The sequence below is a fragment of the Callospermophilus lateralis genome, chromosome 1 (assembly GCF_048772815.1).
Source record: "Callospermophilus lateralis isolate mCalLat2 chromosome 1, mCalLat2.hap1, whole genome shotgun sequence".
NCBI classification, from domain to species: Eukaryota; Metazoa; Chordata; class Mammalia; order Rodentia; family Sciuridae; genus Callospermophilus; species Callospermophilus lateralis.
Window position 1 is genome coordinate 101975021 of NC_135305.1, and position 15206 is coordinate 101990226.

Here is a 15206-nt window from a genome sequence, read left to right on the forward strand (position 1 = left end):
GCAACTGTCAGTTATCAATCATTACAGCCAAGTATTTTGGCCTCAAAATATTTCACGTGATCCACCTCATTTTTAGTTTCCAAAATTTTCCCTTCCTCTCTGAATATACTCATTGTTTACTACGGCACACTTATTCTTGTTGCAATTCTATATTCTTTGGACAGTCTCTCTGATTGTTATTTAGGTCAACAGGGGAAAGATCCAAAGAAATTTTCCTCTGTGTGATACAGTCAAACATTCACAAGTGGCCAAATACCACATAAAGAAGACATATACTCTGCTCATGCAGGTAGCAGTATCTCATCTTACCAGTGAGGACCAAGGTATGGACGAGAGGAACTGTGTGATCCCAAGCAGGTTAAGAGAGTCAGAGTGTGAGGTGCATCTGTCACAGATTCCAGCAGCCCCTTCCTCCCAGTGAGTTGTCAATACTTGTTTTGCTTTTGAAAAGTCTAAAAACAATTTCTGGGAACAACAGCTTTCAAATCCACTTTCAAAATGGCAACTTGGTTGCAACTTGACAGGACACGTCCATGGCCAACTCTGCACACACTGTGGCCAGTGCTTCTTGATCTAACTTGTTCTAATCAGCCATTATTGAGAGTTTGGCAGAGAGTCCTAGGGGAAGGTGCAGTTCAGGACTTTACCTTATTGTGAAGGGTGTGGGGAAACCTGAATCCCCGTAGACTGTCTGCTCCAGCAGCTGCTGTGGGATCTCTGAAACAATTGTGGTTGTCTGGGAAGCCAAGTCTGATCCCTAGGAATGTTCATAAAGGTATCCACTTAAAGTGGCAGAGCCCAAACCTTGGGCTGCTTGGGACCCTCACTTTGCTCACCTTGCACTGGCAAGAGGTTTAGCTAGAAAGTCCTGCATCAAGGCAAGAAACCAAGGGCAAGGAAGCAGCCCAGAAAACCTCATGTCCAACCCTCAGCCATTCCTGAAGTTTCCTTGACCTTTGCCCTTCCTCTGGATCTGTGCAAAGCTTTAATCATCCAACTCCCAAGTATCTGAAGCTGTCACTTCACCCCAGAGCTGCTCCAAGTTCAGATCTGGCTTGGTTCTCAGCTGGAGCATTCCAGAAATCCTTTCACTACCTTCCCTGCTCTTCAGACTCTTGATGCCTGCAGGACATCCTCTGGTTCTGTGATAGCCTCTGGATCATCCAGCCCTATGGCTGCTGGGCACCTCACTGCCAGGAGACGGGCTCAACACCATGACACTTCCTGATCAACCATGAATCCTGCATTCCATTACACAAGCACTGCAGCTTCCTTGAACACATGTCTAGCTCCAGTTAGATCTGAAGCACTCCTTCTGGGTAAAGATGCCTGCTTACTCCTGTCCTGCCCTTGGCTAGGCATGCCCCCTTTTGCATTCTGTCTATGCTTCCTGTCTGCCAAGATCATCTTTGTGAATTTTACCAAATTGTATAGGTAGAGTAGATGTTCTTCCACTCTTAATTCATGACATTTGCTAATAACAGCTTTGATGCATCCTATGGGGAATGCTGATGGATATACAATGTACAGTCAGCCTTCCATATCTCCGTTTCTTCATCCATAAATTCAACCAGTTATGGATCAAAATGCTTTTCTAAAAATATTCTATATTGAACATTTAGACATTTTTCTTGACATTATTTCTAGACAATACTGCACAATAATTACATACTTAATATTTATATTGCATTAGGTATCATAAGAAATCTAGAGATGATTTAAAGTATATGGGAGTACAAGAATAGGGTATATGCAAACACTGCCATTTGATAATAAGGGACTTAAGCATTTGCACAGTTTGATATCCTGGGGTCTTCTAAAAGGAATTCCTAAGGGAAACTGAAGAAAGGCTATATATAACATGTTTTCATGTTGATACATAAAAAAGACAAAATGCACATACGATAATAAAAATCTCAGAGTTGGAGGAGATGTCTTTAGGATCACCTAATTAAAGAAGGTTATTTTCCATTTTGCAGATGTGGAAACTGAATGAGCACATGGCTATTCTTTTTTCCTTTTTGGTACTGGGGGTTGAATCCAGAGGTGTTTTACCACTGAGTTACATCCCTAGCCATTTTATTTTTTGAGACAGGGTCTCACTAAGTTGTTTAGGGCTTCACTAAGTTGCTGAGGCTGTCTTTGAACTTGTGGTCCTTCTGGCTCAGCTTCCCGAATGGCTGGTATCACACTATGTACCACCACACCCAGGTGAGCATGTGGCTCTTCTGAACAAGCAGAGAAGTTCCATATGGAAGTGTGGACAGTGGCACCAATGCCAAAGATATGCCTCATGAGAGATGAGACATTCTACAGGGGTCTATCAACAAAAGGTGCTGAGAACTTTGCAGAGAGCCAGGCTGAACCCAGTGTTAAGGTGTGAAAAAGAAAAAGAAAGAAAAGACCAGACCACATAAGAAGAGAGACAGAAACATGTGGACAGTGACCCCAAACAGCATGTCCCACATATAGGGACAGAGTGGGGCATGGGGCTTCATCACTCTGCGCCATAGAGGTGGGGGACACACGAGGGGGGCGGGGAGATCAGGATTCATCTTGTCCACTGTTTGCCTGTTGGCAACATTCCAAGTTCAGTGAGATGAGCAGCTGTGTGGCATTTCCTCAGCCTGTGACAGCAAATCTGACTCTAACACAGTAGCCATATCCTGCCAAGATAGGAAACCCCATTCTCTGTGTGACAAGGTGTGACATCTAGTGACACCCAGCACACTCACAGTTCCAAATGAGGAAAGGCACTATCAGAGCTCTGCTGCGTGTGATCTCACACACAAGACAATCCACTATGCGATGGCACCTGTCATCACCAACAGCAGGGAACCTGGAGGCTGCAAACCCCTCTCCCCCCCCATAGCTCCTCGCTTTCCATTTCTCTTGGGATAGCTCCCTTCATATCCAAAGTGGGCTCACAGGTTCCTCTTGAGGATCAAATAAGACAACAGTGCTGGGCTGCCACACTGTGAGCCCTGAGATGTTCTCCCCGCATTTACGGGAGGCGAGAGCCCTGGGAAATGCTGACTTGGCACCATGACTTACAAAAAGAGCAGGCCACTGCCCACCAAGACTACAGACTCGCGAAGACAGGAGTGACCACGACCACGTGTGCTCTCCATAGTGAAGACAGAACGTCTGTGATCACTTGCCCACACTGAAACAGATCCGAGGCTCGCTCCTTTCTTAGTGTAAAGGGCAGAGCATTCGGCTGACATAAAAGGCAGTGCTTTCCTAACAAGGGCCTCCTTCGAAGGCATCTGCAGAGGGCCCCATTCCAAGGCGGCAAGGCTTTCTGGAGATAAATGCTGCTTAAATCAACATTTTCTATTTTTTTTTTAAACCAGCAGGGGCTAGAGGAAGGGGTGTGGGTAGAAAAGAGTGCTATAATACATCATTTTACAGCTAAACGAAAACGTTTTAGAGGCTGCCAAACCTTCTTTTACTCTTCAAAGCTCCAGACAGCTCTGAGAACTAATGCTGCACAGGTTTTAGGCTCTGGCAAGCAATGCAGTTGACTCTGTTTTCTGCCTGCCAGGGCTGGAGCTTTGTCCAGGTGCCCCAATCTGGGACCTCACCTGTGAAATGAGACCGAGAAGGCCACCTCCATACATGAGAGGTGCTGTGGCAGGCTGGAGAGCTGGGGATAAGGAGGACAACTCAAATCTTCCATCTTTCCAGAGAAAGCTTTCTGGAGGACAACTTTGCAGGAAGACCCAAAGCTGGAAACCCCACACCTCGGAGTTCTGCAGAGCTTTGGTGGCAGGGCTATTGTGGTAGCCTAGGCTTTGAGTTAACAATGAAAGCACAAACCCCACAGCAATAAGATCAGATGCCCTGTGCCAACCCCTCTAATAAAACACAATACAGTCCATGAGTAGGGCAGAGGGAAAATGTTAAAAGATGCCCATACATGCTCAGGAAACTGGGTTAAGAAAAAATTCAGGTTAGTCAGGTGTTGTGGTGCATATCTATAATCCCAGAGACTCCAGAGGCTAAGGCAGGAGGATGGCAAGTTCAAAGCCAATCTAGGCAAGTTAGCAAGACCTTATCTCAAAATTAAAAACAGAAAAAGGTCTGGCAATGTAGCTCAGTGGTAGAGTCCCCCTGGATTCAATCCCCAGTATCTAAAAAATAAAATAAAATAAATTCAGGTTATGAAACACCCTGGGGTTGGTCTGTTGGTGAAACATTTGCAGAACATTTAGAAATCATGCTTCAAGTACACTGGACAAATGCTGCATCTGTCCTTCTTTCTTTTCAATTGTCTGAATTTTCAAAAAATACTAATAACAAGCACAAATTGATTTAAGAAAAGCTTATAACTCACTCCATCCAATTCCTCCCCACTCCTGATTTCCTGAAGCATAGCCAAAAAAACTGACACCTCAGTTCCAAGGGTTCAGAGTCCCAGGACAATAATTGGGAACCCTGAGAATGAGCAGTAGAAGTACCAAGAGAGACAGGATGGGTGAGCAAGGCTAGCACTGACCCAGGAGAACCCACAAGACTGAGAGGCTTAGCAATCTCATATAACATGTTCGTCAGCAGCCCTCTGGACCACAGTCATGTGCCACATAACACTGTCCTGGTCACTAGTGGACCACATATGTCAGTGGTTCCATAAGATTATGTCACTTAGTCATACTGTAGCCATCTGGGTTTGTATAAGTACACTCTATGACATTTTATATATATATATATATGTATGTATATATGGAGGACAACACAAGTCTTCCGTCTTGGAAACTGCCTAAGGACGCATTTCTCAGAACACCTTAAGTGATGCGACAGGGTATGCTCACACCTCAAAGTTAGTTCACAGACTGAAACAGGATCCAGGCAAGAGGTGGTTCCCTTGGAAGAGACGGGAAGATGTTTCCTCTGGTCCTGAGTGTCTAGTATGGAACTCTGCTCTCTCAGCTTCTCTGAATCCTTTAGTTAGTTATAACAGGAAGTCCTTTGTAATTGACATATCTGCTATCATTTCCATCTGGAATGTCTCCCAAAGGCCCATGTGGTGAAGAGAGTACAACTATTGGGAGGTGGTGAAACTCTGGGAGGTGGGGCCTAGTGGAAGGAAGTTAGGTCACTGGGTGTTTCCTTCAAGGGGATGTTGGTACCGTAGCCCCTTCCTCTCTCCCTCTTTGCTTCCTGGCTACCTCTTATTAAGTGAGCAGTCTCCTCCACCATATGCTCCCTGATGTGATGAGATTCTGCCTCCCCACAAGCTAGGAGACAATAGGTCCAAGCAACTATGGACTGAAACTTTGGAAACAGTGAACTACAATAAACCTTTGCTCATTATAAACTGTTAAAAAGCCGAACACCAATCTTCAACCAAAAAAAAAAGAAAAAAGAAGAAAAAAAAAAAAAAGCCGAACACCACAGGATTTATGCACACATGTGTGTGTGCACATGTGCATTTCTGTACATTTTCTGTAGACTCTCACATAACCCCTGAGGGGCGATGAACACACAGCTGTTTTCTTTATCCACATAATACCAGTGTGGATCCTTCACTACTTCTGCATTATGTGGCCCTGGGGCCCCGTTAGTTCCAAGGTGGCTAAAGGGACAGGGGCTGGGTGCCTGTGGAGTAGCAAACCTGGAGCTCTCCTGAGCAGCAGACCCGGCTCATGCTGGGCCCAGGTGGGCCACAGCACACACTGGACTTCTCACCACTCTCCTCTTAGAACATGAGCACAGAGATCATCTACCCGGGACCTACAACGTCAGAAGCCCCCATCTCATGGTCACTGCCCCTCCACGCTCAAACAGCCCTCAGCAACAAGGGAACTCTCATGTTGAGAGTCCCACATGCACAACTCCTGCAGGAAGATCCTGGCCATGTCCTGCATTTTGGTGGACTTCCCACACCACAGATTCATAGCCTCATCGTGTGGCCTGCTGGCCAGTTGTGATGCAGTACTCAGACCCACCCTTCTGGGCCCGGTTTAGGATTCAGCTAAACTCAGTGTCACTGACTAGTTCTCCAAATTGTCCCTTCCTCTTCTTATCTTGGGCTATTTACTCACTTCTTCAGTAGCCACCTTATGTTCTCCCCTCCAATACAAGAGAGCACAGTGCAATCGACAGACAGGAGTTATGCTTCATGTTAACAGAGACCACTGGAAAAGAGCTCCGCTGTCAAAAATTTGATAATCCAAGTCAGGCGCGGCGGGGACCTCCTGTAATCCCAGAGGCTGGGGAGGCAGAGGCAGGAGGATCACAAGTTCAAAACTAGCCTCAGCAATTTAGCAAGGCCTGAAGCAACTTAGTAAGATCCTGTCTCAAAATAAAATGTAAAAAGGGCTGGGGATGTGGCTCAGGGATTAAGCACCTCTGGATTCAATCCCTGACACCAAAAAAAAAAAAAAAAAAAATTGATAATCCAGTTTGGGAAAAGGTGATAGAGATCTGCCTAATAGCCTTTATGATTCCTGAATACACTATGGATCTTTTTTCCAAAAGTTTTTAGGTGTAATTGTTTTAATATGTTTGTATCTTAAAGAACTGGGTTTTGAATCATTTGCACCAGTAAAGAACTTTCTATATACTTTATATTGAAAGGGTGGCCTCTTCTACAACATCTGCCTGCTGAACCTTCAAACTTCACCTGAGTTTTAATGCCCTCAGAATTTGCACTCCATCTCTGGTTACCTCCTTCGGCCCAGGGGTATTTGGCATTGTAATAATTACTTTTGTTGAAATGTCACTCAACACAGTACAGGAAGGGCACACATTTGCCCAGCACAAGCAAAGTAGAGTCCTGTGATGCCCAGGGACACATGATAGGTGCCCCAGGTACTGGGCAGAGATCCCACCTTCCTGAGTCACTGGAAGTTAAGTGATGCAGAAGGGTACAACATTGGTGCTATTGCCAACACTGGCTTTTAAATACTGTACATCTGGATACAACTAATTTGACCAAAAGAAAAAAAAAAGAAAAGAAGAAGAAGAAGTAATGTCCTCCCCCAAAACAGGACTGATTCTCAGTCAGTGGCTGAGACAGATGAAAGACCAGAATGACCAAAGGAGCCCTGAGTCTTCTCCTTTGAAATCCACCCCCACTTGCTTCTTTCGGTCACCCCAGCAGGCAGCTGTCCTTTCATTCCTATCCTGCTTCATGGGTTAGTTGTGACTCACATTATATGTTCCATGGATGAATAGAGAACAATGTAGGTGAGACAGACTTATAACAATTGACATTACAATGATACAGCCATGGACACCTGTATAACAAGCAAACAGAAATAAACTCCAAAGGTCTGTCACCCGCAGGGCCACACGACAGGAGGACAACTGTTTGTGACCATTGCTTGGCATTCCCCGCACTCAGGAAGGGAGAGAAGACAGAAACAAACACACACACACACACACACACACACACACACACAAACATCAGGCAAGGAGGCGCACAGTGACCACCATTACCTAATTTCACCAAACCTGATCCTCATGAACACTGAACACAGTGGCGCACACCTGTAATCCCAGCCACTCAGGAGTCTGAGGCAGGGGCATCATGAGTTCAAGCCCAGCCTCAGACACTTAGCGAGGTGCTAAGCAACTCAGGAGACCCTGTTTCTAAATAAAATACAAAATAAAAGAACTGGGGATGTGGCTCCATAGTTAAGCACAGCTGGGTTCAATCCCTGATACTGGGGGAGTCGGGGGAACTGCATCACACACAAGGCAGGGCTTCTGGGTTTCTGGAAATATGGGGAGATTTTCATCTTCTGAGCAGACAGCAAAGTTTTTCTGAGTTAACTGTAGGGAGGCTGTCTTCTCTGAGCCTCCCTCTCAGCCATACAGGGGCGCTAACAGCACGCACCTTCTCCATCTGCACTCAGGTTCTCGTAGGAGTCCCAGCGGATCAATGGGTCTGCCGTGTTGTAGTCCACAATCACCCCATGGTCATTGTGCAGATGCTCACAGCCTGTAGGGGCACAGCAGGACGTTAGTCCCAACAAAGCCCAGTACTTCTGTCATCCGCCTGACCCTGAGGGATGAGGGTAGCTGAGCTGCTGGATTTGAGCATGAAAGTGAAGCTCTGTGTTCACTGTCCCTCTCCACCATGCATGGCACTAATCAGAGATGCAGGCACAATTGTTGACAAACTGAATAACAGCTAAAACCTCTCAGTGGAAAGGCAAGGTGAACATCGGTCATTCGTATACTGTGCCAGACTCTGGGCTCTGAGGACCACTTTGCAAAAAGAAAGCCCCTGGTGGGGACACAGGGGTGCCTTTGGGTGGTATTCAGTCTCAGAAAGGATGACTTTGAGGCTTTTGGCTCCTAAGTCCGTATTCCTGCCTTTAATCATTCTAAGAATGCCAAGAGGAATTTTAACACACAAGCCTTGCATTTAAAGCTCCTGTCTAAATCTGTGACAGTGAGCCTAGAAAAAGGTGACTGTTTTCCAAGTTGTTAAAAGGGAATTAAAACTTTTATGCAAGTGGAATTTTCAATTATCACTTGATGATAGAAGGACTGCTTTTTAAAAATGTTTTTATGAAATAGGAGAAATTGTTTTGCACTTAGATATTTGCAGTCTACCATACTTAATACTTAAAATTCTCTTCTAAAATGTTCATTGTTTGTTGAAGACAAAAGTAAATATTTAGCATAATTTCCCAGGAAATGGAGGGTGGATCCTCAGGAACACCAGTGAGCTCTAGAGAGTTCCTGCCCTCCTTGGTGAAGGAGTTTTGGGCAAGTCATGTCACTTCTGACCGAAGTAGGCTTTAGCTCTCTGAACTGCCTCCTCCCCACTGTCCAGTATCCTACTTTTTTGCAGAGGTGGGAGGCCAAGACAGTCACCCCAGGGTACCAACAACCACCCCAGTCAGCGTCAACCTCCAGCTGCCCAAGCATCTTGCCAGCTACCCACCTTGGATCTTCTCAGGTGTGGCCGAGAAGACTAACTCAATCTTCCCATAGTCTGGAAAACGGTCATCTGAAAAAACACATTTGGAGCTGATGAGCTACAAAAGCAGAGGATGGTAATCTTCTTGTATTCCAACCAGAGCTGCAATGGAAACACCTCACGGTACACAGCATCCCAGTTTCCCTGAATTCTTTTCTACCGCAGATCAATAACAATTAAATTTCGCCGGCAGGCTGAATTTGGGGAGAGGATTAGGAGGACGCATGCCCACATGAGCAGGGCAAGCTGCTCCATTCCCTGTGACCTCCATATGCTCTGAGGTCACCAGCTCCATCTCACCTTTGCAGGCACTGTCCAGATCCTCTTTTCCAAACACCAGTCCGTAGCCCTGCACAGCCCCAGTGTGAAATTGCAGGCGGAAAATGACATCCCGGGTGGCCGAACGATACTTCTTGTGGTAGCATTTCACCTGGTTACAGAGGGGAAGAAATAACAGGTGACTACTGAGCATAAGAGCATGGAATTAGCTTGCATTGGCGTGCATGGTATGGGCCCCTCTGAACTGTTGTGGCAGAGAGTCCACATCCACATGGGCTGGAACTCTGACCCTGGACAAGAGTGTTGGAAGATGCCATGGTAGCATCTTTCCTTGCTGCTGCTACAATGATAAATCCTCAGGACGCCTCCCAGGATCCTTGTGCTGTTTCAAAGGAATCAAAATTCTGAAACACCAGGGTCTTCAGTCCTCAGGTGGGCCACGCCCAAATAGTTGCAGAGCACAAGAATGTGTCATCTGAAGAATAAAATTTGATGGCCTCTTTCTCCTCAATTTTAACAATTGATTGTGATAAAGTTTTTCTTTCATCTAAACTCTCTCTATGTTTTGAATTAAGGCTTTTTTTGTTTTCACCAAGGGGAAGCGGCTGGTCATTACAGAGCAGGGAGGAGCGATAGGGAGAGAGAAAGAGAAATCAAGAGAAAGAGGAGAGATGGCAGAGATGGACAGAGAAATAGATATATACAGAAAACAATAGAGAGAAAGAGAAAACATGTGGCATTTAGTTTCCTGTGCCTGAATGTCTGGATGGCCTATAAGTAATCATTTTAGGAGAAACCTTCACAATTACCCTGTTATGATCCGAACTCAGGATGTAATGCCCAGCCATAGATTTTGTGATTTACTAGGTCCCTTGGGTGCTAATTAAGCCCCCTGGGTGGCATGCCAATAAACAGAGTGGAGGCATTATTGGGAGATGGTGAAGACAGCCCTCAGCAACATGAACCATCTTTATACCAGGGGCCTTGCCACATTAGGCCACATGCTGTGGGGAGATGGCAGGGATGCTTCACTCAAAATGACAGGGGCAAGACTACCTTGCCAGGGTCCCCAGGGCATTCAGGGTGGACCAGGCTCTCAAATCACAGAGTGCTCAGAGAAGGCACATCATCCCAAGGGAAGTTGAGAGTGGGAGAGGGTTGGCCACCAGGGCAGCCACTTTTCCTAAAAGAGACTTTTTCTGGGAAACAATGGCTTTAAAATAGGACATGCTTCACAAACACAAATGACAAGCAATACAGAAATGTGATTATGAACAGTGACACAGGAGAATGTGCAGGTAACATTCCATCATCCTGTCACCAGGGAAACCATCCCAGAAAAGCTAAAGGAAAGGAAGCCCAAGGAGTGCCCAGGGTGCTGGGAAGCATGACCCCTTGGACAGACACAGAAGTTGTTTACCATTCTACTATCTACAAGGAAACAGTACGATAAATAAATGGGGGAAAAAATGTAAATAAGACCTTGGGGGATGTTCCCTGTTGACAAATACAAGCTGAGCATTTTTTGCATGGTGAGGTGCCGCCAGGGATGTTGTAAATCTGGGTGATGCAGACAGAGACCTGGCTGGAGGAGTTTGCAGCCAGCAAACAAGAATTGGGAAGGAATGTGAAGACTTTAACTGGCTTTTCAGCCAAGGCATGCTGGCCTCGAATCTTCCTCCTGGTCTGGGAATCTCTGACTCCTCAACAAGGCTCAATCAAAGACCATTTTGTAGTAATCCTTCCAGAATATTCTGGGAGCATCTTCACCCTTCCTCTGAGCACTCACACCCCACACTCACCACAATGATTTCCCACCAAATGATTTAGGCCTGGAGTAAGAGAGAGCTTCTCCCAGCCAGACCGGGTCCTATCCACAACCAACTGGTCTCTAAGGATGACAGCTTCTCTCTCTCTTTATGTCCATTTATTGCCTTGGAAGTAGGGAGTGATCAGGGGATACCACGGCAGAAAAAGGAAAAAGAGCCCCAATTCAAGCAGGTCTTGCTCTCAAATTTTATAAATAATTAGAAGAAGAAAGATTTGAGAAACAACAAGATCCAAGGAAGCAAACAGTGAGTAAGGGGAGGACACCCAGTCCATTCAGGCATGGAGTCACCTAGAATAGGTGGCCTGTGGGTGAAGCCAGGTGACTATAGGCCCAGGGTGGTCTCCAGGCATAGCTGTGTATGGGGACTATCCATGTGACCCAGCTTGTTTCTCAGGAGGTATTGTCTACTCTTCCACCTGCTCGGAATTACAGGCAAACTCATTCTATAGCCACCACCTGAGTCTGCATAACCTGTCCCAACCCTGAGCCTCCTGGGAGCCCACCTCTTGGTCCTGCCCACCCTCTCCAGAGCCTAGGATGCCTGCAGTTCCCACTCCTGCTCATCACAGGCAGCTACACACAAACACTGTGACTCATCAAACAGGAATCCCAGATCCCTCCACATGCCAGGAAGGGAGGAAATGCCAGGCACAGGTTTCACCCCAGCATTCTGAGTCTCCTATTTGAAGATTCTAAATTACCACAGTACACTGTCTCAAATACTCGTGGGCAAAACAAGGAGAACATGATCTATCCCTAGGCACAAATGCTGCCCAGGACTCCCGGGAGTCCCACCTAAAGGGTTCTATAGGTATTTGGGGCAATGCCCCCCATCTTACATAATCCCTGCTTCACACTAAACTTCTTCTCATCCATCAGGGGAGGCAACAGCACCCCCTCCTGTCCTCCTGACCAACTCAGGAACTTGGGAAAGACAGAAACTGCATTATTTTCCCTATCCAGGGAAAATTTCCCCAGATACTGGTTCCTAGTGGCCATCACCAGCAAAACAGGTCAGACCCGGGAATGAAACATCCCAAAAGCTAAGACACCACCTCAATGGTCTCTCCAAGATTACCTCCAGAGGGACCAGTACTTATGCATTACTAATGTCAATAAATAATTGTAGCATCCGTGGCCAGAGATCAGAACTGTATTCATAACACTTAACAGAAAGAACAACACTGCGTTTGACATAGGTCCCAAAGACCTCCCTTTAAGATATAAGGTAGTGCAAGCACTTTATAAAAGACTGGAATGTGGGGCTGAGGTCTGAAATTTCCCCCTTCAGCCCTCTGGCTTTAGTAGTTTTATCAACCTGGATCTCTCCAGAATGTTTCTAGAATATGTTCATACTCTGCCTTTGTATTTTAGAATACCTACGTTTAGAACAACAATTACAGTCATGATTTCATGGTATGGGAAAATAAAATAAGAAACAGCCAACAATGTATCAAGTGACATGCAGCATCTGTCAACATGCTGTCACAGACAGACCCACATGAGCAGCATGTGGGTGCTAATACTGACAGGACAACTTGCTGGGGAGCCCTTCAAAACTTGGGCATGTTGCAGGCTTTGTGGACTTTATATTATCTGGCTGTCAAATGGATATTGTAACATTGGCTTATTTTGTTATACAGATTAAGTGGGCACTACACAAATATAATCTATAATTCCAAGTATCTGTGACATCAATTACATTTATATGTACAGTCAGCCAGGTCTCTATCTGTGAGTTCCACACTTGCAGATTCAACCAACCACAGACAGAAAATATTTGAGGAAAAATATACATCTGTATTGAAAATATTAAGGTTATCCCTTGTCATTAAATATTATCCCTTGTCATTAATCCCTAAATGACCCAATAGAACAACTATTTACATACAATTTACCTTGTATTGGGTATTATAAGTAATCTAGAGATGCTTTAAAGTATACTCAAGTACTGAATCATTTTGTATGGGACTTGAGCATCCTCAGAGTTTGGTATTCACATGAGTCCTGGAACGGGTCCTCTGTAGATACAAAAGTGGTGCTATATGTATAACTTAAAGGGAATAAGTTTCTGAAAAGAGGTTCTTGGTACTCAAAAATGCCATATGAGTAGTTATCTACAAGAGAATTTCTCCTTGCAAATTACCCTCCTATTGCCTGACAATGCAATTTGGAAATCTTAGCCTAATCTCATTTTCTAACAGGTAAAAGATATGCCTGTGCCCAGCCAGGTGCGATGGTGCACACCTGTAATCCCAGTAGCTCAGGAGGCTGAGGCAGGAGGATCACAAGTTCAAAGCCAGCCTCAGCAATTTAGTGAGGCCCTAAGCAACTCAGTGAGACCCTGTCTTAAAATTAAAAAAAAAAAAAAATAGGACTGGGGATGTGACTCAGTGGTTAAATGTCCCTGGGTTCAATCCCTGGCACAGCATGCACACACACACATAAAAAGCCTATCCCCTAACTGAAGGTTACCACAATGATAATTAGGCACCAAGCCCTGCTTTGACCTGTCTGCCCTGAGAGTATAGCAAATCTAAAGGCAGCATGTGGAATTCTCATGCAGGGAAGGAATCAATCAGTCAAGTGTTGTTCACAGACAGCCAATAGGTTTGCTTCCTCTTAAGCTTCTACCTCCCCCCCCCCCTTAGCCACTGTGGAGGGGCAGTGCCTATTCAGATCCAACTTCCCTTATATCTTCTAAGTAAAAAAAAGCAGGACCCTGAAAGCATTCCCACCAGAAATGAAAGTCACACTCTTGTCCAACTCTGCTGGTGGAATTGCCTTAGGGAGATTTGAGGAGTCTGTATCCTCAGGGAATACGCTATAACTACAGATTTGAATGTCAAAGATAGATAAACCATCAATCAATCACCTACACCAGGAAGGCCAACAGGAACTGTGGTCTCCCTTGGAGCTGAAAATGCTTTTAAATGGCTACAATATTCTAATTCTTGACCTCCACACAATGAAAGGTGAGTGGATACTGGCTGTGAATGAAAACCCAGCTGAGTCATGGTGTTGAACTGACAGCATAGATAAAGAGCTGGCCCAGGGCTAGAAGAGTCCTGGTGTAATGAAGTAGAAAGAATATCACAAAATACAACAGCTATGAACACAACAACCGAGTTCTCCCCTGGGTAAGTCTCAGAGAGATGCTTCCAACTTCCCTGCTGTAAGAAACACAAACAGAGGTGCTATGTGTTTCTGCAGCCTCTTGAGGAGGCCTCACCTGTGTTTACAAGCCTGGTCACTGGAGCAAGGTCATGAGGTCAGCAACCATGACGACAAAATACAAGTGGCCTTCGGTTTGCCTAGTCAGGGGCAGCAAGATGGAGCATGACGGACAGAAAAGTGCTTACAAGCCCTGGACCTGCACATTGAAGCCCGGAGGGGGCAAGCTGAATCAGGCCCATGGCTCCCTGCCAGGTTCCTGCTTGGCTTCTGCCTGTGTGAATTCCTGAACAGGTTACATAATGATGGAGCTGCCCTCACCAACGCGCTGCCTCCTACCTGACAACAGCGTATTTACTGAGCCTCTTGAGGTCCTGCCTTTTTGGAGTAGTGCACTGGAAAATCTGACCTTGAAAGAAAAGTACGCTGCAGAAAGAGAGGGATCAGGGGTGCAGCTGAGAAGGGCCATGGGGATAGCAGGCCATGTGGAAGCCAAGGCGGATGAGAGATCAGTGTCAATTCACTATCACCAAGAATGGCACCATCCACTGATTACTGAAGTCAAAGGAGTAACTCACTTTTCGAACAAGTCTCAATGCAGAATTCTTCATGAAGAAAGATAAACCATCAATCAATCACCTACACCAGGAAGATAAATTTATCTGAACACAATTTGATTTGACAAATTTGATTCACTGAAAGAGAATAAGATGGCTTTTGGAAGGAGGAGGGCAAAGGATGGTGAGCCAGCCTAGCAAGAGACTTTCCATCTTCTACTGCACAGAGGCCACTTAAGAAAATACCCAGAAAGAGAGAGATGGTGCCTTCAGCTGGTAAATCTATCTAGACAGGCATTTTCTGCTCCTCAGGGCCCTTTCTAAGTCATATTATTGCCAAATTCTTCTAGAGAAATGAAACCACCTGTGCACTTGAACCTTACATAGAAAAGGCCCTGAAAATCATCTCCCCACTCAAAACTCA

General features: G+C 45.5%; 1 protein-coding gene across 1 annotated transcript in view; it reads right to left on the minus strand.

Moving 5' to 3' along the window:
* Tns3 (tensin 3) overlaps positions 1 to 15206 on the minus strand; it is a 265870-nt gene that overhangs the window by 97527 nt on the left and 153137 nt on the right. The window contains exons 14-16 of the mRNA XM_076836877.2: positions 9242 to 9371; positions 8906 to 8971; positions 7847 to 7951 (exon numbers count right to left, since the gene is read on the minus strand). Of these exons, the coding sequence (XP_076692992.2) occupies positions 7847 to 7951; positions 8906 to 8971; positions 9242 to 9371 (301 nt within the window). The remainder of the gene's footprint in view (positions 1 to 7846; positions 7952 to 8905; positions 8972 to 9241; positions 9372 to 15206) is intronic.